The 24,116-nt window shown below is 37.7% G+C and overlaps 2 protein-coding genes and 1 long non-coding RNA gene across 4 annotated transcripts in view; 1 reads left to right on the forward strand and 2 right to left on the reverse strand.

Moving 5' to 3' along the window:
* The window catches only part of LOC138007180 (two pore channel protein 2-like), a 56,750-nt gene extending 53,946 nt beyond the window's left edge, over window positions 1-2,804 (forward strand). Inside the window, exon 29 of the mRNA XM_068853943.1 lies at window positions 1,587-2,804. Within this exon, the coding sequence (XP_068710044.1) occupies window positions 1,587-1,775 (189 nt within the window). The 3' untranslated portion in view covers window positions 1,776-2,804. The remainder of the gene's footprint in view (window positions 1-1,586) is intronic.
* Window positions 2,805-3,780: 976 nt separating this feature from the next.
* LOC138007181 (uncharacterized) lies at window positions 3,781-5,598 on the reverse strand. Its single transcript, XR_011124014.1, has 2 exons — window positions 5,377-5,598; window positions 3,781-5,013 (listed from the first exon to the last, which is right to left on the reverse strand). It is a non-coding gene; the product is annotated as an uncharacterized lncRNA (long non-coding RNA).
* A 5,865-nt stretch (window positions 5,599-11,463) lies between these two features.
* Window positions 11,464-24,116, reverse strand: part of LOC138007182 (cyclic AMP-responsive element-binding protein 3-like protein 2) — a 13,331-nt gene continuing 678 nt past the window's right edge. The window contains exons 2-11 of one of the 2 annotated variants that reach the window (XM_068853944.1): window positions 23,992-24,116; window positions 20,285-20,362; window positions 18,792-18,910; window positions 18,572-18,670; window positions 17,571-17,618; window positions 17,339-17,397; window positions 16,198-16,266; window positions 15,982-16,081; window positions 12,875-12,998; window positions 11,464-12,767 (exon numbers count right to left, since the gene is read on the reverse strand). The exon at window positions 23,992-24,116 is cut by the window's right edge and continues 356 nt beyond it. In XM_068853944.1, coding sequence (XP_068710045.1) covers window positions 12,547-12,767; window positions 12,875-12,998; window positions 15,982-16,081; window positions 16,198-16,266; window positions 17,339-17,397; window positions 17,571-17,618; window positions 18,572-18,670; window positions 18,792-18,910; window positions 20,285-20,362; window positions 23,992-24,116 — 1,042 coding nt within the window. In that variant the 3' untranslated portion in view covers window positions 11,464-12,546. The remainder of the gene's footprint in view (window positions 12,768-12,874; window positions 12,999-15,981; window positions 16,082-16,197; window positions 16,267-17,338; window positions 17,398-17,570; window positions 17,619-18,571; window positions 18,671-18,791; window positions 18,911-20,284; window positions 20,363-23,991) is intronic. The other variant, XM_068853945.1, reaches the window with a different exon arrangement.

Here is a 24,116-nt window from a genome sequence, read left to right on the forward strand (position 1 = left end):
GTGGCTCTGCACGAAAAGCGAGGGCAAAAACGCCATGTTACCTCAAATCACCATGTATGGAAAGAAACAATAGCTAACAGGTATTAACAATGACCGGTTGTGCTCTATAGATCGTTTTCACGTGACGTCATTAAATTCTAAAATCAAAATCGTGAGGTTTTTACGCTCACTACCTGGAAGATAATCTAGAATTAATTATTTTTACAAGCTTTTAGTACCGTAAAGTTTTTCGTTTTGAAAATACAGCTTTTTGAAAAAGGCAGCTGCGGTCTGGTTGAAAAAAAAAAAACCTTTCCTTATAACTTTCAACATTTGAAACATTTCCAGTCTTAGAAAATTGTGTTGATGTGTATGTCTACCAGTTCATGGGTGGAAAGAAACCGTTTTCATGGCAAAGAGAATTTCAAATGTGTTCGTTTGTTTCCGGCGGCCATATTTGTGTACAGTTTTGGTACACAAAGATGGCATCTCCATACAAAGCTCTTAAAAGTTGCGTGAAACGTTTCGGCCAATAACTAAAAAATAGTGCACCACTCCGGTTTGAAATTTTCAGAAGTTGTTTATGTATTTGTGTTTTATAACAATTCACTTTCTTGGCCTTTTCCATTGACTGGTTTAGAAATTTTTTTTTGTTGCGTGACAGTTGCGTTACAGTGAAAACGATCTATACGTGGGCATGAATCATTAGCCAAACCGAGGGGTCTTGCCACTATATCTGCGTTATGACAATACTAAGAACAATTTTCTATTTTACGGAAGCTTAATTTAGAAGAGCTTCTTAGTGAAGTCTTTCGTTAAAGACTGCTTGCTTATCTATAAAGTAAAACTAATTACTGACACGAAAATTAAGCACTTGATCTCGCGATGAAAAGGAGAACCAAGTAAATTTTGAAATGCTTGTCCTTTTAAATTGGAGCAATCATAACAGATGCAGGTTAGTGTGACTGCAGATCAATACATGAAACCAGAAACCCATAAGGGTTGAAACGTGTAAGGCGCGTTCACAGCTTCCGAATGTTCAGTGCTAAGTACCATATTTGGAAACCCCTCGCTCCACTTAATTTCGCGCGAGAACATTGGTGGTATTGCGTAGCGGTGTTCTTGCGAACTGATTGGTTGAATGTTTCTCTCTTGTTGTTCCAAATATGGTACTTAGCGAATTGAATAATCAGAAGCTTGTTTCCCAGCACACAAGGGGCCGTTACACGTTTCAACCCTTATGGGTTTCTGATGAAACCCGATGCAATTATTAAACAATGAACTCAGAAGGTTGTTCCTTGTTGAAATGAAGCTCTGTTATGTCAGATTTTTGATCCAGTTCAGTGAGTAGTTTCTCGCAACGCTTCGCTTGTGCTGTAAAAATGCCAATTTTAATAATTGTCAGCCAGTAAATAACCCTTTTTTGAGACCCGTTTCAAACGTCGCATTTTACATGTGCCGAATCTAATGAAATTGTTATGCGGAATCTAATGAAAATGTTGTCGCTTATTTGCATTAGATTCGGCACATGTAAAATTCGACGTTTAAAACGGGCCTGAGCTGAATGGGAACGAGTGCTAATCAGAGCTAGTGTATTCTCTTTTTAGACGGAGGCGACTATGACAGATGGCGGTCGTTTTCATCAGCTGTTTAGCGCAAGCCTGGTTGAACCTTCAGAAGAGGATTTACTTAATGAACTTAGAGGACATGTTCACCATGAATTTCAGATCACTGACCATTCCAATTCATCACATTTTTATCAAAACAGTCAAACTCCCGTCAATTTTCACTTATAGAATAATCATATTACCTGACGTTTTTCTTGAGTTTTTATTGTTTCAAAGTCAATAGTTTTTGCCGCTCGAGATCACATTCTGTTTTCACGTTTGATTTTAATCATTCACCAAGATTAGGTTTGTTTCACGAGCAGAATGAGTAAGCAAAGGGTGACGGTCAGCCGTCATGGCAATTTTTTACGTTATGTAAATCATTTCATTTTTACCACGCCCTCAACCCCTCCCTCACTGAAGGGTCGTTCAAGGTTTTTCAAAGTTAAAAGTTGCGAACGTGTAAAGTTTATAAACTTTTTAATGGCTTTTTCCGGGATTTTTATATAGTTTTATTTTAAATTTTACTTTCTGCATGTTTGCTTTTGGAGTACCCTATTAACAGAGCCGTTTCCATCTTGCCCAAGTATCTTGGAGAGATCGAAGCGACTCTACTAGCACGAGTCTTTTGGACTTTCCACTTAAAAACAAGCCAAATTTGGAGCTTCATTTTTCTCGCAGTCTTATCGATTTTGTCGCCATGTTCGTTTTTAAGATGATCTTTTTCTCTTCGTCACTATCCCAAAAGTTACATTTGGTAATGATTATTTCATTTAGAGCTAAGTTAGGATGTATGTATAGAGAGAGAGATTTAAAGTGTATAAAGCTAGTTAAAATTGTTGTTAAGCCAACGAAGAACGCCAAAAGGGTAAATACTGAGAAATCCGGCGGATAGAATTCGAGGTCCGCCTTGGAAGGATAGGAACAACTTTGTTAAAGGAACTCTCCAAGGCAGGGACATCTGAAAAAAAAATCAGAGACGTATACTGACCCTTGATGACTTGAAGAATGATGTGTTAAAAATAAAAAGTAAACTGCATAAGAACTTTTATTAAAACATTTGGAAATAACGCTTACCAGATAGAATATTTAAGACAAAATTAATGATGGCGAATCAGCACTTTGAAAATAAATTTTTAAAACATGGACATTGATTGATGTGATGACACTGATTTTAGTAAAAGAAGATTAAAAAGAAGTGTCAGAAGAATGATACAACATGCGTGTCCTCGAGTATTGCGTCTTAAATTTTGCGTGACTGTCGCATTTTGCCACATTCATAGTTGTTTTGATTACACTTTTACTTAAGGATGTTTCATGGCGTTTGGCAACTCGGTGAAACATTTTCTCTTCCGGTACAGGCCATTACACGTCACCAACTACTTAGCAATACAAAATTATGGATTGTTTTAAGTATTGTTTATTCTTTTGGTCTCGACGTTTTGTCTTGTGGTGTGGTTTTGTCGTTATGAGGTGAGGTATTGTCATTTTGTTACGAAGTTTGATGGTTGCGTGTTGTGTTTCCATCATCAGCTGTGTTTACATTTTATGTCGTGAGGTTCTTTTATGACGTCGAGTCCTCTCTTTATGTGATTATAAACACAGCACGTCAAAAGTAGACCTCAACACATCATGATGGAAATACAACTCGTAACCAGCAAACGTCGTCACTTGATGACAAAACCTCACCACATAATGACAAAAACCTGACCATGCACATAATGACAAAACCACACCACATAATGACTTAACCTCATCACATAAAGTTTATTATTATTATGAAAAGCTCACCGCATAATGACAAAACCTCACCACATAATGACAAAACCGCACCACATAATAATGCATTATGTTGCCACAGTACACTGACAAAACGCCAAAACATCAAGGTAAAGCTTTAAGACCAAAAGAATAAGGATTATATAATGTTCTGGCTTTCCATACAAAATGGCGAAACAGTTTTGCTTCCTACACCCCTTAAACGAGCTGAAGTCGTGGGCCATGTTTTGTAAAGAAAACAACTTGACTTTGAGACGGTACCCTCAACTGAACAATTCTAACACTAGAAAAACCTTTGGCCTCAATCTTGTGTCGTGGTGCAAACTATCTTCAATTTTTTTTTTATCCTACTGTTCTCTTATCGTTGGTTTGCTAACATCAGAAGTGGCTACAGCAAGAATACCTCCTCTGGCTATTCCAAGGAAAATGATCGAAGTTTTAATTCGCAACTGAATACTTCCTTAAAAAAAATTTTTAGTTAATTTGGAAATAGTTTATTACAAACAATACTAGTTTCCTCGGAAGTTAGTCAACTCAAACTTGATGATTTATATTAAACTGACTTGTGAAGGCTGTGTTGACTTTTGTAAAATTTTAAAGTCGAGCGGTGTCGCCGTGCTCAGCTCAAACGCCTTTGATATGGGGATTTTAGTAAAATAAACGTCTTGAATTCGCTTTGAACTGTACCACTAGCATATGAGTCCGAAAGTTGCTGTCACGCCATTCATTGATACTTCATTTCAAGGGGAATGGTGATTTCACAGCTGTCGATTTCGATGCAGTGTCTCTGTTATTCAGCTCAATCTCCTCTCTTTCAAGTTCCTCGTGTAAATTTTCAGCTGGTTTTTCACTCAACAACAGGGGCTCAAGATTCGCTCGACATAAACTAACTACTGCTCTAGGCCTCTTATCAACTCCTTGGCGTATTCCTGTTTGTCTATGTGGTAAATTTGCGGCATTGCGGATTCCAAATTTCAACTTCTGAGGCAAAATATGATCTCCTCGAGAAGAGCTAAAAGATGGCGCCGAGAGCTCTCCAAATTGCAAGGGTTTAGGGCTCGTGTTTGGACGCATAAGCCGCCGTGGAATGAAATCATTATATTCTGAATTGAGCTGTTTATCTGGGGATGATCCCAGGAAAAGCAGAATGTTTTCTTGTCTGATATCTTTACCGTTGCCCTGTATATGCTCTTGGTGCGATAATTGCGACGGGGAAAAATCACCCTCTACTGTTCCTTCATAGCGGTTAGTAAAAGGTATGACACTTGTTCCTGTTACTTCTAACACTGGTGGCTTAACTGCAACACTCTTTGTTGGCGCCCACATTCGCAAAAACCCATTTTGGTATTTTTCTCTTTGGACCTTTGTTACTTTACTAGACTCCATTCCTTTCACAGTTAAGCAGCTAGAGAAACATGGTTGCTTTTTTCCCAGCGTTTCGCTGTATGCATCCACAGACATTCGCACCTTCGTTCATACGTGACCAGTCCTGTTGATAAAGTTGTAGCCCTAGAAACCACTGGATTTATTTTTTTCTTCTTAAAACTCCATAAGAATCATCGCGAGTGCAAATCTTTCTTATCAGTTCCTTGCAAGCATGGACGTCCTGCGGTTCTGTTTTCGCTTCGCGTACAGTGTTTCTTCATTTCTTAAAAATGTAAAGAGATGCAAATACTTTGTTTATCAAGAGTAAAGCACTTTGGCTGGTGTCACAACTAGGTCAGAGACGTAGTGAAGGCAATAACTTCGATCAGCTCAGTTAAAAATCTCATATAATGGTTATTTGAAAGGCGAATTAGGGTCAAATTCCGGACTGTAAAGGAAGACAAAGTGAACGAGCGGTCACGGAGAGATTTGTATCTTTGGCAACCGCTTTGAAATCCACTTAAAATAGTTACCAAGACATCGCCACATTCCATATCTACACTGTAGCTCACAACAATATCAAATTGAAATTTGAAAAAATAGCGAAATGGTTTTAAAAGGCATGCAAGTGTTTTTCCTAGCTCACCTTCTGCGAAGAACTAAATTATTCACGATAGAGAGTCTGTGTAAAACATCCTTACCAGGACAAATAATTGAAAATAATGTCGATAATTTTCATAACGAATATTTGGATTTTCCGTTGCAGGTGTTTAGACTTGTACCCAAGTCCCCCTCTCGGGTGGATAACGAGTTCTGTTATCGTTTTGAGAACAATTTCATTCAAATTGTGATTCTTTTCAATTTGTTTGGCTTGGATCTTTTTCATCAACTAATCTCAAATTCAGAAGAATGTCACCCAGAAAGTCGTCTGTCGATTGCTAATTTACATAAGTTATTCTTTCTTTGACATTTTCTGCGATGTCCCAGATATCGATAACAATCAATTTGTTTTCCTTTTCTTATGCAAAGTAAGAAATTGGAACAAAAAAAAATTGTTTCTTTTTTGACAATCTGATGGAAAACAGCCAGTCAAAATACACAATCGAAGATTGCATGGTGGTTCAGCTTCAATGAAAGAATTGCATGAAGAAGGGCAAGCAGCACCCATGATGTTTTACAATACGACTGCTTGCAAAAAAAAAAAAAAAAACAGCAGTCATTTCCCAGGATGGAGCTAATGAAAAGCATGGATCTGTTGGATAATAAAAAATGAAAAAGAAAGAGCGATTTCATCTGAGGGATTCATTCCGAGTATCCCCGGCTCCGTTAACGTTGTGGTGGAAATGAGTTTAAGCAAAGACGACGGTTAAGGCAACGAAAACGTCATTTCAAAATATAACTTAGCGCTATCGCAAAGTATTTCGTGATTATTCCGTCTTGTTCACCTTGTTCAATACGGGCGAACTACCCTGTAACTGGAAGGGTACGAACGGTTTTAAAGTCAAAACAGAATGAATGGTTCATTCACAGTTATATGCTCACAGTGTCGTGAAACCCGAAAGGTCGGCACACACGAGGGGACTAGTCCCTGTGACTAGCTCTTCCCTGCAACAGGTCGCGGGGACAAGTCCCATCGTGTGAACTGGCCATTTTTGCCACAAACTCTAGTCGCAGGAACTAAAATTTGGTTCAGCTTCACTTTCATTCAAAGGCCAGGAAACTAAGCACACAACTGTAAAATGGTCTATTGGTCCACGCGTGTAAAGACTACTAGGGACTCAGTCCCTGCGACCAGTCCCTTCGTGTGTTTGCTGATTTCACGTTGTTGTTGGACGGCAAAGAAATGCACGGAAATTCGTGCTGCACGCGCAGCACGACTATTTTTTCTTTTTAACCAATAATATTCTTGCTTTGTGACGTTGTCGTAGCAATCGTCTTTGCTTAAATTCCCGGCGCATTGCAACGACGGACCGGTGAATGATGTTCTCAAAAGGACAACAGGTGTATCTTACATTAGATTATTAGAAATGTACGTTTTAAGATTCGTATAAATATTGACCCTTTTCCGAAAACACATGGAAGCACGTTAAACTTACAATGGAAGGGTGAAACATAAATTTAGGCCTGGTTCAGACGTCGTGCTTCTGCCGTGCTGAACTTGATTGCAATTAGGTTCGATCGTAGCACGGCAGAAGCCCAACTTTGATTCAGACGTCGTGCTGGAGTCGAATTTATTAACCGCGCGGTCATGGGTCGAGCGCGGTTCTTGCCCTGCAATCGGTTTATTTATTTATTTATTTTTTCGTTTTGTCGGAGAGCTGAACCAGACTTCCACTCGGCCACATAGTCAGTGGGACTTCCAGTCACGCAACTTAGGATGTTTATTCGCCAAAAAGCTGTTAAAATGTTAATGTACTTAACATTTTAGGAATATGCCACTCTTTATTTAGTACAAAATATATTGCCTTTTTGTGTTATCATTCAGTAAGCGGTTGATTCGAAGCGAGTATTGAGTACATAAAAGGTTATTATGTCATCCATGGAGTGTGTCGACGTTTAAACTTTCATTGGTAGGTAAATAACCACCGTACTAAACATAGCCGTGGATAACGTAAGTGACGCGTGTGACTACTAGGCCTTTACTCGTGTAAAAAACCAATTAAATTTAATCGCGACTTTTAGGAAAGAAAGCTGTAAGTTGTTAAAAGTGTTATTATGGTATCGTTCATACCCATAGATATCCTGATGACAGTTCGAGATTAATTAAGACCATTACGTCATCGGAGATTCCTCGGAGATTTCACCTCGGCTCTTAGTGATATTGCAATAAGTTCGTGTGCATTCGTTGTCGTCAGTTGTTGTGCTACAGATTGTCTATAGTCATAGTGAATCAACAAAGACTGCTTTGGAATGTGTACTACGTTGCGACTATATAGTGGTAAGAAAACCCGCGGATAAATTTTCACAGCGCGGTTTTAAGATCTAAAAGATCTCCTTGTTCAGATATTAGTGGAGCCACCTAACATTGAATCAGCGGTATTCATTTTAAATATGGCGCGGTATTCGAAAACAAAGCGCAAACTCTTGCTAATAAAATTCAAGCAAGGCTCGAGAAGACAACGGGTAGAACTACAACAGAAAATTCTTTTTCTTTCGGAAGCAAGGCGAATGTGGTTGTTACGGAGTTTAATCCTTACTACACTCCTAATTTCTTCGGAGAAGGCTGTAGCAGTTCGATCGTGCCGACGTCTGCAACGAAACAACGGTTGGTTTGATCATGTATGGAATACATACAGTGAAACTAGGTTCAAGAAGACTTTCCCTGTGTCCAAGGCAACCTTCAATTTTATTCTTACGGTGAGCTCAAAGGCAGGTGGCGAGTCCTTCAGAGGAAATGTGAGAGTGCACAAGAAGAAGTCAGAGACAACACCCTTGCATGTATTGTGTTACATAATATTTGTATCGAACGGGGGAAAACTTTGTGTAGACAGATTGATGGAATTGTGGATCCTGCCACAAACCAGAGAAGACCCAGGGATATTATTAGGCGTCTTCTTAACATGACAAACTGCCTTCCAATAAGAGATAACTGTCACCAAGCAACTAGGATCAGAAATGTGCTCACACAAAAGTTGTGGAGGGAAAACCAAGGATATGTATGGTGTTTTGTAAATAATCAAGGAAGAGCTTGTCATGCTTTAAGCAGAAATGATTGTAAATTGTTGGAAGTCACAAGTCCTGCTTTCATTTCACCAGAATCAAAAAGCGTTTATGTTTTCCATTTATTTGTTAACATGAATAGGAACTTTCCAAAGTAAGACGTGAACAGTTAAATATTCAACGGAGAGCTTCCTTTGGTGATCATACTGGTACAGTATCTTGCTTATTAAAATTGCTATGAACTGAAAAATCAATCAGGTTTGTATTTCTGAGTTGAATTTGAAACGTGAATAATTTTGCTATTTAAAATCTCCTTTAGTACAAGGGTTTAGTTTTGAACCACCTACGTAAACCTTATGTCATTACCAAGAAAATATGTGAACATAACCTCTACTGTTATAATCATTTCACATGATTTCTGAGAAGTACATTTCGAAATCAATGCCAAACCCAACAGAGTATAAAATATTCAATTAGAGGAAATTCAAAACCAAAGGACTCTAAAATGCATGATGCCCTTTGAATATTTTTTGAGCTTACTAGTAAGTACATATACAGTTTGAACAATGTCAAATATTACGTCAACAGAAGCCATGGGGCTCAGAAGCGAAGTGACCAATCCACAATAATTGTTTTTGGTCTGAGTACAAACTCTGCCGGAATAGAATAAAAGATATATCATACCAGTTCTCATTTACTATTCATTTCAATACTTTATCTTCAATATGAATACAATTTTCTTCAATTTAAATTTGCCCTACACTCGTCACTTTTGGGAAAGCTTGCAATGCTTCTACACCTTCAAGATTTATTATTCTATTTTAGAGGTGAGGTACCAATTTGGGAAATATTACCTACAACACAAATTAAAGTATCACAAAACTTGAAAAATCAAAGTCAAAGACTAAAGAAAGTTGGAGAGTTATTTCTAACACCGGGGTCAGTTTCGCCTTGCACCTGGTGCACGCCTCCGCAAAAGATGCTGTGGCGAGACAGCCATGTAGCCATACTGCGGGGAGTTAACTGGAGTTGAACGTTGAACATGTTGTTGGTTGTTGAACTGACATAACCACTTGCATGAGTTGTAGCTCATGTCTTCTGGGTTTTTCGTTCTCTTCCTTATAAAATTTGAGGAGCTCTTTGGTTGGGTCTCTCTCTAACAACTTCTCCATACATTCAACAGCACTCAAGGACACATTTTTTCTTTTCTTCCCTCGATTTTTGACTGGTACAAAAATCTTCTTGTCATCTGAAGATGTGTTAACCGTGGTTTGTTCACTCTTTTTAGACTTGAGGCTGGACTTGCACTGGACTGTCCATCAACATCTTCACTGCCGCCGGTTGATGGTTCCACTGCTCTTTTGGGCTTACAGGAATCTCGAGTTTTACCAAGAGAAAACAGCATAGGAAACCACGACCCGTAATTCTTTTGCTCTTGGAATCGATCAATGCCCGTTGCGGTCTTGACGGTGAGGGCAGCTTTTTTGCACTCGCTAATCAGCTTTTTTAACTTGTTCCATAACTGGTGCTACGGTAAACTGAAGCTCTTGACCACGTGCACTCAGACGTTCTTGTGAATCTTTTTTAAGCTTCCTGTACACATCATTGTTTTTTGAGTTTTTAGAGTTTGTGAAGATAATCTTCTTTTTGTAATACTCACTGTTACAAACAATATCGACCTTATCGGCAATTTCTTCCTCTTTCCATGACGACCTTCTTCCAGCTTTCTTCCGTGAGGTGCAATTTCCCGCAGAAGACTTTCTACTGATTCGGACTCATCTCCGCTTGCTTCTTCTTGGTCACTCTATCTGCATAGCCTGCTAGTGGGATGCCGTTATCAGCTGAGGTTTCTTCGTGCGATGATATTTCCTCATCAAGCTCTGAAGAAGATGAAATGGTGTTAAGATGACTTCTCCAAGCCGCCATGTTTCTTTTTTTTTTTTTTCGTGTTTCTGGAAACACAGTTATTGCACATACTCCGTAGAGCATAATTCAAGCCGCGGGATCGAAAATACATTCACATAATTTATGAATTTGGTTCGACACGGCAGCAGCATGACGTCTGAATCACTGCCGCGCTAGAGTCGTGTAGCGCGGCAGAGCTTGTCGAACTTAATTGATTTGCCAAACTTAAGGACGTTCGCGCCCAAAACGTTCCCACGTACAGATTTTTCTTAAACTTGCCTCGCAGAAAGGTAATGATCTACTTTGGCCAAAAAGGCAAAAAAAATGGGAGTGCACCGAGCTCGTTTTCGAGATCATGAGGTGCACTTTTAGAAGATTGCGTTATTTTAAGATGATCTTAGCTTACAACTGTCAGCAATAAAAAAGCTACGTTAGTGAAATTTAGATCAGGTAAACGTCCTCAATTCAACATAACTAATATAACTAAACAAACTTTTGCAGCTGATGTCTTTTTTTGAGTTGAAACAGACCTTGAAAAACGATACATACTAGTCTAAGAAAGAAAACATCGGTCGCACGAGAGCATAAAAAGCGAAATATTTGTGACTTCTCACGTACAGATTTTTGTTTTTTGTTAAAATGGACAAAATCAGGAAAGGAAGTGATCTACGGAAAGAAAAATGGGGGTCACCGAGAATTCACGAGAGTAAAATCGCTGCGAAGTTCTCAAAGCGATTGTCTCTTCGCACTGTCACGCCATTGCGTGACATTTCCGAGAAGACCTGGGTCCACAGATATCCCATGATGCCACACGCTTTCAAGTTCCATTCTTGTGGAAAATGTTAGCGCCTTTAGCATCGTGTTTACCTTTTGGTCTGCGATGTATGACGTGTGCGTGACATGCGCGAAAAAATGCGCAGTAGCAATGGGCGCGAACGTCCTTAATTTAAAAGTTTGATTTAGACGCCGTGCTCCTGCCAAACTCAATTCTTGAATTAGGTTCGGCACGGCAGAAGCACGAAGTCTGAACAAGGCCTTAACCTCCATTACAGGTGCTTCTCAAAGCATCAGCCTTACATGGGTTTTGTTTTGCTTGTTCTTTTTGGAGTGAGTGTGTACATAGCTAGTATTAGGTTTGTTCCTTTCAAATAAAACTGACCACGAAAAATTATTATTTACATGAAATTTTTATTGATGGTTCTCATATCTCCCTGTTATTTTATTACTGGAAAACACTTTATAATAATACTATAAGTTAAGGACATCCCAATCAAGTAAAATTAACTCCTTTACTTCTAAAAATAATTTCATCACAATGTTGACGAGCCAGGAACGAAGTCCCATTCACAGACAATTATTATTACACGACAATACTATTTCACTAATATAAATACTATTGTCATCGCTATTGGAATTCCACCATTGATAAGTCGACATAATTATCTATACAAAACTAATTAAAATTAATATATGTTAGTAGATATTACTTAATGTTGTAAAATGGAAGAGCTTCTGTATTTATGTTTGTTTTTACAGTATTTACAAAAAAATGTTTTTTCTCCTCTATTTTCGTCCTTAGGAAAAACGAACAAAATTTTGGTTATTCTCTCAGTGGTCTTGACCAATGACTGATTGGAACGGCAATTTTTTTAGAAACGCGTTGAGCGTACAATTTACGCCTTTTTAGAATCAACGATGCTTCAATGCTTGACAACCGCTTGAGGAAAAATATTATTAAACATGCGTCAAGCGAGCAAAAGGATGCCAAACAAAATGATTTAAATGAATCGAAAATTATATGTCATTTTCCTATTAACCCCTTTTTCCGATGGCATGATTCAGTTTTCCACTTAACTTTTAACATTGTACCAAGAAAGTTTGCCGTTCAATTAGAATACGTCTTACTTTCTGCAAGTGCCAAAATATACTTCTATTCTACCCTCATGTCAATTGAGGTTAAATGCAAATAGAACTGTTGTAAAATAACGTTAACGCGTAAGACAGCATTTTTGGAGAAATGTGCTTTAGATCACAGAAAGTTAACTATTACCCGACCAATGCAATGTAACCTTTTTACAATTTGATACAGATAATTAGTGAAATTCACTTCCTTTTAGCCTTAGAAATTCATTTTACAAGTACAAAATAGCTTTCCTAGAAATAGTAGCCCTACGAATTAAAAATACCCTTTCTTCATTATTTTTGTGCAGGAGTAATTCTGTAAATGCTCTGAGAATAACTACATGTATCTTCACGCTGCCGATGAAATTAAATGGCTTTCATTATTCCTGGCTTCCACAGCAACTGTCTCTAAGGAGATTGTACTTTTGGTCTCATTCTCTGCTGCTAAACTCTTTGCTTGTCCAGAAGGCATCAACTGGTCCATTGCATCGAATATGTTGCTTGACGGAAAGAATTCAATAAACTCGTCAGAATCCAGGTCATCAACTGATAGCAACACTCGTGAACGGACTGCAATCAAAAACAGAGAAATAAACGAGCTGTTCAAAACATATCTGCCCAAAGTTTGAAAGACATTGACAACTTTGACCGAAACTATTATAATTCTTTAATCTTACCTGAGGGTGTGCTGTAATCAACTGCTGCCTTGTTCGGTGATGAACTAAATGATGGCAGACTGATACCTGTTGTTGAGAGAGGACTCCAACTGCCCAGGAACACAGCAAAACAAAGGACCACAACCTGAAACGATGCAAAAAGATACAATATAAATACTACAACACACGCAACTTCTACAATCTAGTATATTAGTAGATTCTAATATACCTAATCGGCTAACTCAGGGATTAAGATTCTCTGTGTGTTGTATTTGCATAAACCTGTGGTATCCTTCCCTTTCACTGAACTGAATGAATAAAGTTGAGTTGAATTGAATTAAATTAAATTAATTTAAATTAAAATTTGAATTGAACTGAATGAAAATTAAAATTCAATGAAAGTAAACTTCTCTAAACTTGAAAATATTAATTGCCAACGAGTCAGCCGAGCGAAGACGCGAGGCTGACGAGGCGGCAGCCTTATCGAGCCGAAACGCGAGATTGCTGTGTATGCAAAAAAAATTTCCAGCGCTCCAGAGAAAATGTAATGTAAGGTAAGGGAACAAAAGACCGCTTATCATGTGACTTCAAGAACCAATGAAAGCGCATGTTTTGATGTGTGATGTCATTAGACAAACTTGCATGACGCGCGCGACTATTTATGATCCTGTGTTCGGAGGTGAGTGAAAACACATTTTTTCCCATTTCCCTGAACATTGTGTTGTGTACACTTGCTTTGAGTGTTCTTTTTATATTTATTTTCGAACCAGCGTGTTCTATATTGAGTGAACGAGCTCAAAACTAAACCGGCGCACATTTTCTTATTGGCCGCTGTTGTCAACCTCGGCCCTCGGCCCTCGGCCCGCGAGTAGAGCAGTTTGTTTTTCGTTTTGTACCCATTGAGTTGTGACAATTTAATTTAATTTTCAAAGGAAATATGTTGTCTGCAAAGTACACAATTTAACGATCAATTTGACTCATAATTCATGGCTGTATCTTGGAAATTAAAAATTCTACAAGTGAAACAATTTTCACGCGCGAGAGAGTTTGATTCCCCATTACATGTTTCACACTGAAATCTGAAAACGCTTTGGCGATTTTTTTTTTCACATGGCACTGATTTCGTTCAACTTAAAAAATTTATATTCCTGTTAAAATTACGGCCATTCAAAAATTACAGCAGTACTTTCCATATTATTGCAATCGAGATACAAATTGTGCAATTTCTATTGTTATTGTATTATTGTTAAAGGAGAACTGAAGGACAACACATTTTTTTGGAAAGTCTAACACAAATAAAGTTAAGTTTGTGGAGTTATTTCTTCTCGTTTCCTGCTTTTTGCATGAAAATTATGTTGGGCTTTTCCTACTTTTTCGGCCTTTTCAGTGCGGGCTCAAAAACGAAATCAGCAGCCTACTGTCACGTATGATATGGGGAACAGAGATTTCGTAATCAAGAGAAACAAGGTAAACAAAGTTCTGCTGTGGATATTTTCTTGGTTGCTTTGCTGTTTCTTCGCGGACTCAATATTCACGACAAACATCAGTCTAAACACTACTTCTTTGTAGGGAAGATATCTGTTTACAAACATTGATTTTCCAGGGCTCGAAATAACGGCCGGTCAACGGACAATGTCCGAACGGATTTGGGAGTTGACCAGTCAACCTTTCGTCTTCACGGTCATGTTAACCGGTCACATTTGATCGTTTTGAAAATGAAATAAATTAAAATTTCCATGCTGTTCAGTTGTAGCAAGTCGCTGTGTATTGTCAGTTGCGGAACTTTGATATCGATAATGATATTTAACGTCTTGCGGGTTAGTCTTTACTCTTACAGACAGTGTACCTATTAATAAACATAAGCTTATTTTCATTTTGCTGCTGTAATTTACTTTTGTTGTTGACAATGAGTGCTTTAAAGTGCTATAAGCTCCAAGCAACAACTTTTTTGGAAATATATAACGCCAGTTTTGGTTCATGGGCCCCTGTTTTAAGAGTTATTTATATAATTTGACAGGCCAGAAACGGCACGTGACCGAGCTAAAATGAATTTGGCCGGTCATCATGTCCGGAGACTCTCCGGAAATTATTCCGAGGCCTGCTTTTCTTATTCAAATGTACTAACCATAGGAACAAAAGACCCTTTGTATCTATCTATCTATCTATCTATCTATCTATCTGTCTGTCTGTCTGTCTGTCTGTCTGTCTGTCTGTCTGTCTGTCTGTCTGTCTGTCTGTCTGTCTGTCTGTCTGTCTATCTATCTATCTATCTATCTATCTATCTATCTATCTCGGCTATTCACCAAGTGTGAGGTTCATCTCGGTCCATAAATACGCAAAAAATAATTTGGCAAATACCTAGCCATCTTGACCGAACAAGCTTGTTCAATAAAGGACTTATTATGTGGGATTAACACCAAAAAAATGATCTTTCATCTTGCGGGACAAAGCGAGAAGTCCCGAGCGGGCAGTATTGCTCACGGAGCTAGTCCTAATTATAATAAGGGGTGTTGTTGCATGTCTTCCCCATATCATACGCCATAAGCTGCAAAAGAATGACCGCTGACTCCTCCATTCTGAGTCGCAATGCTGATGGCCCAAAAACGAAAACGACGGATATGCCAGAAAAAAAGTCGAAAACATTATTGTGCATGGTCTAAAGTGTAAATAAAAAATGCCTACTTTCTGCCTTCAGTTCGCCTTTAACTAGATAGGTTGGAATAAAAAAAAATTACAACTACTGTTGGGTATTTTGGAACTCTAATACAAATCTGCAAACTATGTATTATATCGACTGTCTTGTTGGCACTTAGCGATCTAGCTATTACTAGAGGTAAAAGAAATTTTAATAGCCTAAGTGCAGTCATACCAACGGTCAACCCAAGAAAAAAACTTGATTTGTTAAAATACCTCCATGTGAGAAATGATCAGAAATTACATCAATTTTCTACAAATTGTACAGGAGGGGGGAGATAAACGTACAGTAAATGCCATCAATATACAAATGATAGCCTTTATACCATTTCCTGATTACAGTTGAAAAAACACTGTGCATAATAAAGCAAGATAACATCTGTATACATTGTATAACACTACAGACCTGAGTTGGTGGAATGCCGGCCACTCACCATTAAGCATGTACTTGTTTGTGTTGATCTTGCAGTAACGGAACGTGGAACCTTCGCTGCTATAAGTGACTGAAGTTTTTGAAGTTGACCTATAAGAGAACTGATAAAGAAAGGCCGTGAACGCAAATTGGACCCGGGGAATAGTACAGATGTATTTTCGTATTTAACTTCAAGAAAAGATCTTAATGTGCATTAACTTTTTTCAACATGACTCACCGGTTTGTAGTTTCTAGCGAATCCACTTTTTTTCGTAATTCTAAATTCTCACTAGCACAGTTCTCTACTCTACAAGATAGAGACAAAGAAATTATTGTTACAAAAAAACAATTACGACGTAATGGAGAATGAAACAAATTTTAATTATGTCAAAAAATGCACATAATTAATTGTAGATGCACGCCTAAACTATGCCTAATGCAGTCTCCCATTTAATCTCAATGTTTTAATTGTCCCGGACAAGTTCGGAGACAAACACTGTTGGCAACATCTTGGGACAGTTCAGAAATTTGTCTCAAGTGCGACCCGAGCCTATGTTTAAATTAAGCATTTTCTACACGTACCTACTACCAACAATAAGAAGTTAGCGATATTTTCAGGTTACAGTCAATGCACCTGTTTATCTTCACTACAGAAACAACTTTGTGCTGTTAGTTGTCTGTATTCCAAGACATGAATGACTTTGAAGTAGGGGAGAAGGACAAGGGGACACTTTGTGACAATTATCAAAATCGGCAGGAATCAAATTATATGCAAGTGCAAGAAAGGGTTACGTTTTTGCAAACGTTGGCAGTGTAGCACTTATATTTCAACAGAATTAACTATTGGAGGGTAATTCAAGTGCTATTTTCTCCCCAATGATGTAAACCATGTGAGTGCTAGCCCTACTAACGGCATTGGGCCCACAGAAGGACAAAGTAAAAATTCTGATCAGGGTGGGAATTGAACCCACGACCTTCGGGTTAGATCACCGCTGCTCTACCGACTGAGCTACAAGGTCAGACGGGAGTCGGTTGTGGGAATTTAACATGTCAATTTCACTGCAATGAATAATGTACAAGTACAAGGAAGGGTTAGGCTTTTGCAAACACTGGCCGTGTAGCACTTATATTTCAACAGAATTGATTATTAGAGGGTAATGTGAAGTGCTATATTCTACCCAAATGGCATGTAAACCATGTGAGCGTTAGTGCTATTAATGCAATTGGGCCCAGATAAGGACAGAGAAAAACTCTGACCAGGGTGGGATTATGTGACTAATTATGTGACTGTATTGGACAAATCTCAAGACTTAGAGCAGAAAAATGGTTTTGAAAGAAATAACCAGTAATCAAAAAGGGTTATCAAGAGGAAAAAATACCTTTTTTCCAATGTTTCCATGTATTCCTTCTTTTTACGTCTACTTTCTTGTGCTGATATCTGAAAAGTGACACAACAAAAAGGTTTTAGTTCAGCTATTGCTGTAAATTATTGAGTACAAGTGGTTGCTGTTGTACACCTATATAATTATGTAAGTTGTTATTGTTAAATAAGACACTTGTTATTCCATTCTTCTCAGCTTACACTACAATTCTGATACAAAAGTGACAAACCTTGTTTTTAATTTTGCGTCGAACTTTTTTTAGAGCTCTTTCTTCAACCTAAAAACAAAACAAAAATGTCACCCAAGTTCTACAGGTCTTGCTATGTGACTATGACTTGTAGCATCTTACATGTAGAACCAAATCTAACTTACAACCGGTCACTGCACCAGAAAACACACTCCAGTTATGGCAAAAAAATAACATAGTAACCACAATAAAGAGGGCGAAGGGGAGGCGCAGTGGCCTCATGGTTAGAGTGCTCGACTACAGATCGAGTGGTCCTGGTTCAGGTCCTGGCCGGGGACATTGTGTTGTGATCTTGGGCAAGACACTTTACTCTCACAGCACCTCTCTCCACCCAGGTGTATAAATGGGAACCCGCGAAAATGCTGGAGGTAACCCTGCGATGGACTACATTGTAGCATCCCTCCGGGGGAGAGTAGAAATACTCCTAGTCGCTTCATGCTACGGAAACCGGGGATAAGCACCAGCCTGATGGGCTTTGTGGCTCGTGTGCAGAGACTTTACCTTTACCTTAAAATAAAGAAGACCAAGGCTCACAAAAAATAACACCCATCCCCACACATGAAGAAAAAGAAAACTGAAATGAGCATGTTTGTGCAGACGTCTTTTGGAGACAGATGGGAAGATCAAAGGGGGTGTGCAAGCTCATCCAAAGAAGTAGACATAATATAATCATGAGGAAGGAACAAGGGATGGTAAATTTGGTGGACATTCTCACATGCTTCAAAGCTTGAACAAGAAGGAAATTTTGTGGACTAAGGAAATAAAAAGGGTAGTACAGAAACCAGATTAGAAATTATCCAAAATGTTCAGACAATGGAAGAAAAGCCTGATCTGCCAAGAATGATGAATGACTGAAGTCTGTAAGCAAGTGGTCAATGGTGTAAATCCAAGGATGCTCTTGATGCATGTACAGCTGTAGGTAGATAGACTCTTTATGACTCCAAAATTAACATAAGAACAATTTGCCCTACCCTGACATTTACCTTAGTTAAAGGAAGACTGGTTGGTACAGGTAAGCCCTCTGCTACGAGAGTTCTCCTTTCTTCTTCTGTTAAATAGAATGGTTGTTTGTCTTGAGGAAGCTAAAAGAGAAAGGAATGACACTTCTATTGAAAAGAAGCCACAAACCACATCTGGTAAATTGAGTATGTGTGATTATTGACAGCAATGATGAATAGAAGCGATTCTTCACCGCAAATATACCTGAATTACTGGGGGCGTTGTATTTCCTGCTGTCCTTGCTATGGAGAGATCATTATCTTCTATTGTGTGAGGTGGAGTGGTGGCTGAGGACGTGGGTGAATGAGAACCTGAATCATAACCTGAAAAACAGTATACAGCTACATGTTGACAATGACAATACACAACAACTGATGAATAAAACTTATTTACTTATCCCTTCTTTTGGATTTGTTTTCACTGCAACTTTACATTGCTTGGACATGGATGGAACATTGCCATTATGTCAAAAAACAAATCCAGATGCTTCAAGAACATCTCAAACTAAACAGTCTTTTACAATAGAAACATGAAGTCTTGTTCCTGTCTTTTGTATTGCAAAAATAATATTTTTACAAGAGCATTTGGTTAACATTCTTAAAAAAAACATAACATGGCTAGCTGCCACTCTATATCAAGCAAACTTCAGATCAAGTAGTTTTCATTTACGGCTGTACTACAGTTAATGACAAATATTTTGTGCTAAGACTAAGCTGTAGCTTTCTAGGCCTACGAACTTCAAAATGAACATTTTCATTTTGGAACTACCCAGACATGCGCCGGCATTATACATTCATGAGCAATCAAAGTGCAACACACCAACATTGCAACAATCCATTTGAGTTTAAAAAAACATCCTGTAAATACATGTGGCAACAATGAACATGTACCACTACAAAAATGATGCATTGAGATTTGAAGAAGCCCTTGTCTCATCAGAGAAGTGAAAAGTAAAATTTATTTTTAACAGTTTTGAACTTTAGTTGTTTAATATGAAATCCAAATTGTATTGTTCAATAGTTAGCAAAACCAGTGAACATGAATCAGAAATGAAAAATGGAGGGTTAGATAAGTTCTGCTCAGAGAAAAACCATATATGAATTAGGTGCAGGATTGTGGCAAATAAATTCAGTTTTTAAAACAACAAGGCATGATACAATGTGCTCTTTTGCTTTTAATGTGGTGAAAATGAGATATAAGATGCAAGGTGGTTTTCTGCAATACCACAACTTACATGTAGTGCAATTATATGTTCCCTAGTGCTACTGCAAAAAAGACCAGTTTCAAATTTTCCCAACTGTTTACAAAAAAGCTCTTGACTAAAACGAATTATTGCAAAAAAGATTTCTCAGTCAAATGACTTACCATTTGAAGAGCATTTCATGAAAAAGATTACTATTAAATATTTTCAATGAAAACAAAAGCCAAGCAGAAAAAAATTACTAGGGAGAGAAATGTTACAAGTTTTTAGGTAAATAGTTTATTTTAAATTTCTTACTCTTTTAAAATTATATGAACTGCAAATTAAGATAGATCAATTTTCTTGGTTGCTTTTCATTCCACTTGTTATAATAAGGTTAGTAACCCATTAGAATCAATGATTGTGCCATAAACTTTGGGAAATTCTGCTTGGCTTTTAATCTACTCATTGTGAGAAGGAGTTGTTTGTAAACTAAAATTAAATTATGAATGCTTACTGCAAGGCCTACATGCTGTGATTGTTGCATATTCTGTTTGGATTGGCAGCGCGGAGTAAAAATACCCATCACCAGACACTATGTAGAAAAAATAAGGGGTGACAATAAGTGGAGATCATGGAACTCCGTTTTTTAAAAAAATTACATTCAATTGGTGACATTGACAAACAAACAGAAGAAAAGGATTAAACCATCATTGCACTAAAGCCCAACAGAAACTGCATTATCCAGAGTACATACAAGCACATGCATGTTAAGCCCAACCAACAAAAATGCTGGTACAGTTATCCTCATTTTTAACCACTCCTTTTGGCACAAAAAGTAAGGGGTTACAAAGAGACAAAACTTCAATGTGAGTAACATCCCAGAAAAAAAGTGTGGATAATTCTCATCAATTTTCAATCAAATACACTTTATTGTTTTCACATAAGAAAAATGTTGAGAAGTGCTTCCTTGGCCAAGTTTTTATATTGCTACTACATGTACAGTATATTAAATGTGTGGTTCCAGAATACATCCATACCCCCTCCATCCCCTCCCCCCCACGGAAGCCTTTTTGATTTGCACCCCTTCACCCTAGGGTTTTCCATTCCACCCTCTCCTCTGGAATTTCCAGAATTTTTGAACTTATAAAAAAGAAAGTGAATACCAACTTAGTTATGTAAATACATTTGTACAGTAGAATTTTATTACAACAGTGTAAACATTAACGTTAACTTTAATAAAAATATAACGCTTTGTTAAGCTTATTATCCACTGAAACTTTGAGCTTCTTCACCATTAACTTTGCAAATTATGTTTGTGTTGGTTTTATGTAAGATTATAAGCTTAAACATTTGGGTTGCATGTCGACTGCCCGATGAGAACGTTTCACTCGCTTAAACAACGTTGCAAATGATAGTAAATAAAACGGAAACTAACAAGGTTCCCTTGTCTAAACATTTTGTTACATGTAGTTTCTTCAGGTTGATTCTTATTTAAGGACTGAAAACTTCACTAACACACACATGTTAACATGGTAGATTTTGTGAACGTCACCAGGATTTAATAGCCAGGCCTTCTGAAGGTTGAACGAAAGTACTTCAACAACCGTGATTTACTTCCTCCAATGAGTAGTAAAACCCCTGGGCCCAGTTGTTCGAAAGCCGATTAACTTAATCCAGGATTAGCGGGAACATTGGTTTCATGTTTTCAACTTTTTGATGAAAGTTTCTTTTGCTTATTTTTGTTTTTCAAGATTGAGTTCTTCTAATGTAAAGTTTTGCCAAATATCAGCATTGAACAGCATTTGGGAGTAGAGAAATAAACTCCATGGTTAATTTTTAATCTGGGATTAGTGTTAATTGGCTTTTGAACAACTGGGCCCTGTTTTAGAATTTCCCGTTTGACGTAACGGACTAAACCTCAACAATCTCCTTTCCTCAAGGCCGCGATGTTTTACTCAAAGAAGAGAAAATTTGACTTTGGGTTCCTGTTCGTGGTCTAAATGCCACCCACAAAAAAGAAAATGTTGTGGCGTCTAATTGGATTTTCTATGAGCTACTACACCCAATAAAACATGAATCCTATCAAAAATGTGTTTACTGCACGTGATGGTAGTGAAAAGTGATACTCAAGTGAACGGAAGTGTTGGTCGGACAAAAAAGAGACAAAGCTGGAAGTCTGGAGACGAGACTCCAGTTGAGACTGCCATTTTAAATGTTTTGAATCCGCTCCAAAGTGAAAAACACATTGTTCTTAGCTTCAGGAGATTGTAGCACAAAGAAGAAATCTTTTTGACAACTCTAGAAAACATTGACTGTACCAGGCCACTAAGATAAATCAAGTGCAACCTAGAAATGTTTAGAGCGACATATACTGTACAAGACTAGTGTATCCTGAATAAGGGCATTTTTTCCCCAGTACAAATACACATGAGATTTCTCCAATTGTGTAGTTCCAGAAAATATCCATATCCCACCATGGAAGGGATTTCACTTAGGACCCCCCAACCTCCTTGGATTTTCCACATTTGTAAGGAACTGATGACCGTGAACACGTCAATCTTTCAACAATAAAATTAAGGAGAAATGAAAAGGAGAATAAAAACTCTAGATTCTGAAATCGTTACATATACCTTCTGCTTCTTGAAGCGAAACTTTCACTGTTGCACTTTGACGGGGAGATCAAAGAAACCATACCTGTGATGCAGTCATGTCTCTATGGAGACTGGTAACAAGGACATGTAATGGCGATCAATATTAGGTACATGTAGTAACGCCACAAGTCAAGTTTTTGTTGGCCTAACAGAAGGCTAATTCCTTTAGATTTGAATACAGAAGAAAGACAACCTGATTTAGATGAATAAATAATCATAAAAGATATAGTTAAACTTATTTATTTCTTCAAAAACGATTTAACAGACCGGCAAGTAGCAATTTTTGTACTGAGTTCGAATTAACCCCTTGGAAAGTGATTTTTATTATCCAACTCCCCTTGCCTTATGGAATTTCCTGGGCCTCTGACCCCCCACCCCATCAGAATTTCCACTTTCCTCCGTGGTGGGGTATGGGTATTTCCTGGAACCACACATTGCGAATTTTGCCATAAACACAACTCCAATCTCTTTATAAATTTTCATAAATACTTAATAATGGAAAAAGTGTGCAGCCTACAAAATGTCTCTATAAATTAATATCAATACTAATGAGTTTACATCTTACAAAAAAGGGGGCAATATTTAACATCACAGTGCAGTAACTTTTTTACTGCAACATGTTTAATTAAGTTATTTGAAACAACCTATCAACTGATAGATTTTCTTCCCACAAGAAAAGAATACACAGGTGTAAACAGCTGCTGCAATATTAGGACTCAATCAGTCAAGGCTACAAAGTCAGGAAAATGTGTCCTTGGCCACAGACGAAAAACAGAATTTTCTAGATACCAAGACAATTACGAAGTCTTCCACAAAATAACAAAGGTTGATTTCAAATTATTTTTTTTTTTTACAATTTGGCTATTTGTATTTTTTTTAAAATCACAAACTGTTCCACACAATTCTTATTTGTATTTTCTGAGTAAAAAATCTGTAAGACAAGATGTTGTTCCCATGGAATTTTCAAGTTACTCAAAAAACTTTATGGGGGATTATTTATAATTCCGTCTCCTGTTTCCAAAATGACTTGTCTACCAAGTCAAGATTATCTTTTCATCTGGAATTTTTTTGATATCATAAAATTTGATACTTTTCGATATTACCCCAGGTTGCTGAGCCGAAGGGGTACAAAGATCACTTATTCGACTAGACATACATGTAAGCTTATCTTGAAACAACCTTCAAATCTATGAAGACTCGCCACACTTTACCTGTTCAATCACTAATATCTTAAAATATAAAATAATTAGAAATTTACAATTTGATTTATTTGCGCAATTCGTTTCGTACAGACGGAGCAAGCGACAAAAAGGTGTCTTCTCTCTTATTGTTAAATATGATCAATTTCCGGTCCTATCTCGATGCGAAAGTCACACAAACTTTCGCATGTGATAGAAACAAAGGGTACGGTATTTATCAACACAGAATGAAAATTTAATGCTCCCTCATGGCTTGAGCCCCATTCGCTCTTTCAGTCTCTATTTCAGGGAATTACAACGGAGAGAGAGCGAAAGAAAACTTTAAAACACGAGGGCGGAATGCGTCGCAGAAGCACAACCATGAAACTTACCTGACTCGCTATCGAGACGGTCTGAATCGTTCTCAGAATGCGGAGAATCCGGCGAACTCTTTTGTAGATCATTTTGTTCGAATAGTTTCAAGTTCTCCGGTTCTACATGGTTGTTCATCGGTGGA

This window comes from Montipora foliosa, chromosome 6 (assembly GCF_036669935.1).
Source record: "Montipora foliosa isolate CH-2021 chromosome 6, ASM3666993v2, whole genome shotgun sequence".
Taxonomy (NCBI): domain Eukaryota; kingdom Metazoa; phylum Cnidaria; class Anthozoa; order Scleractinia; family Acroporidae; genus Montipora; species Montipora foliosa.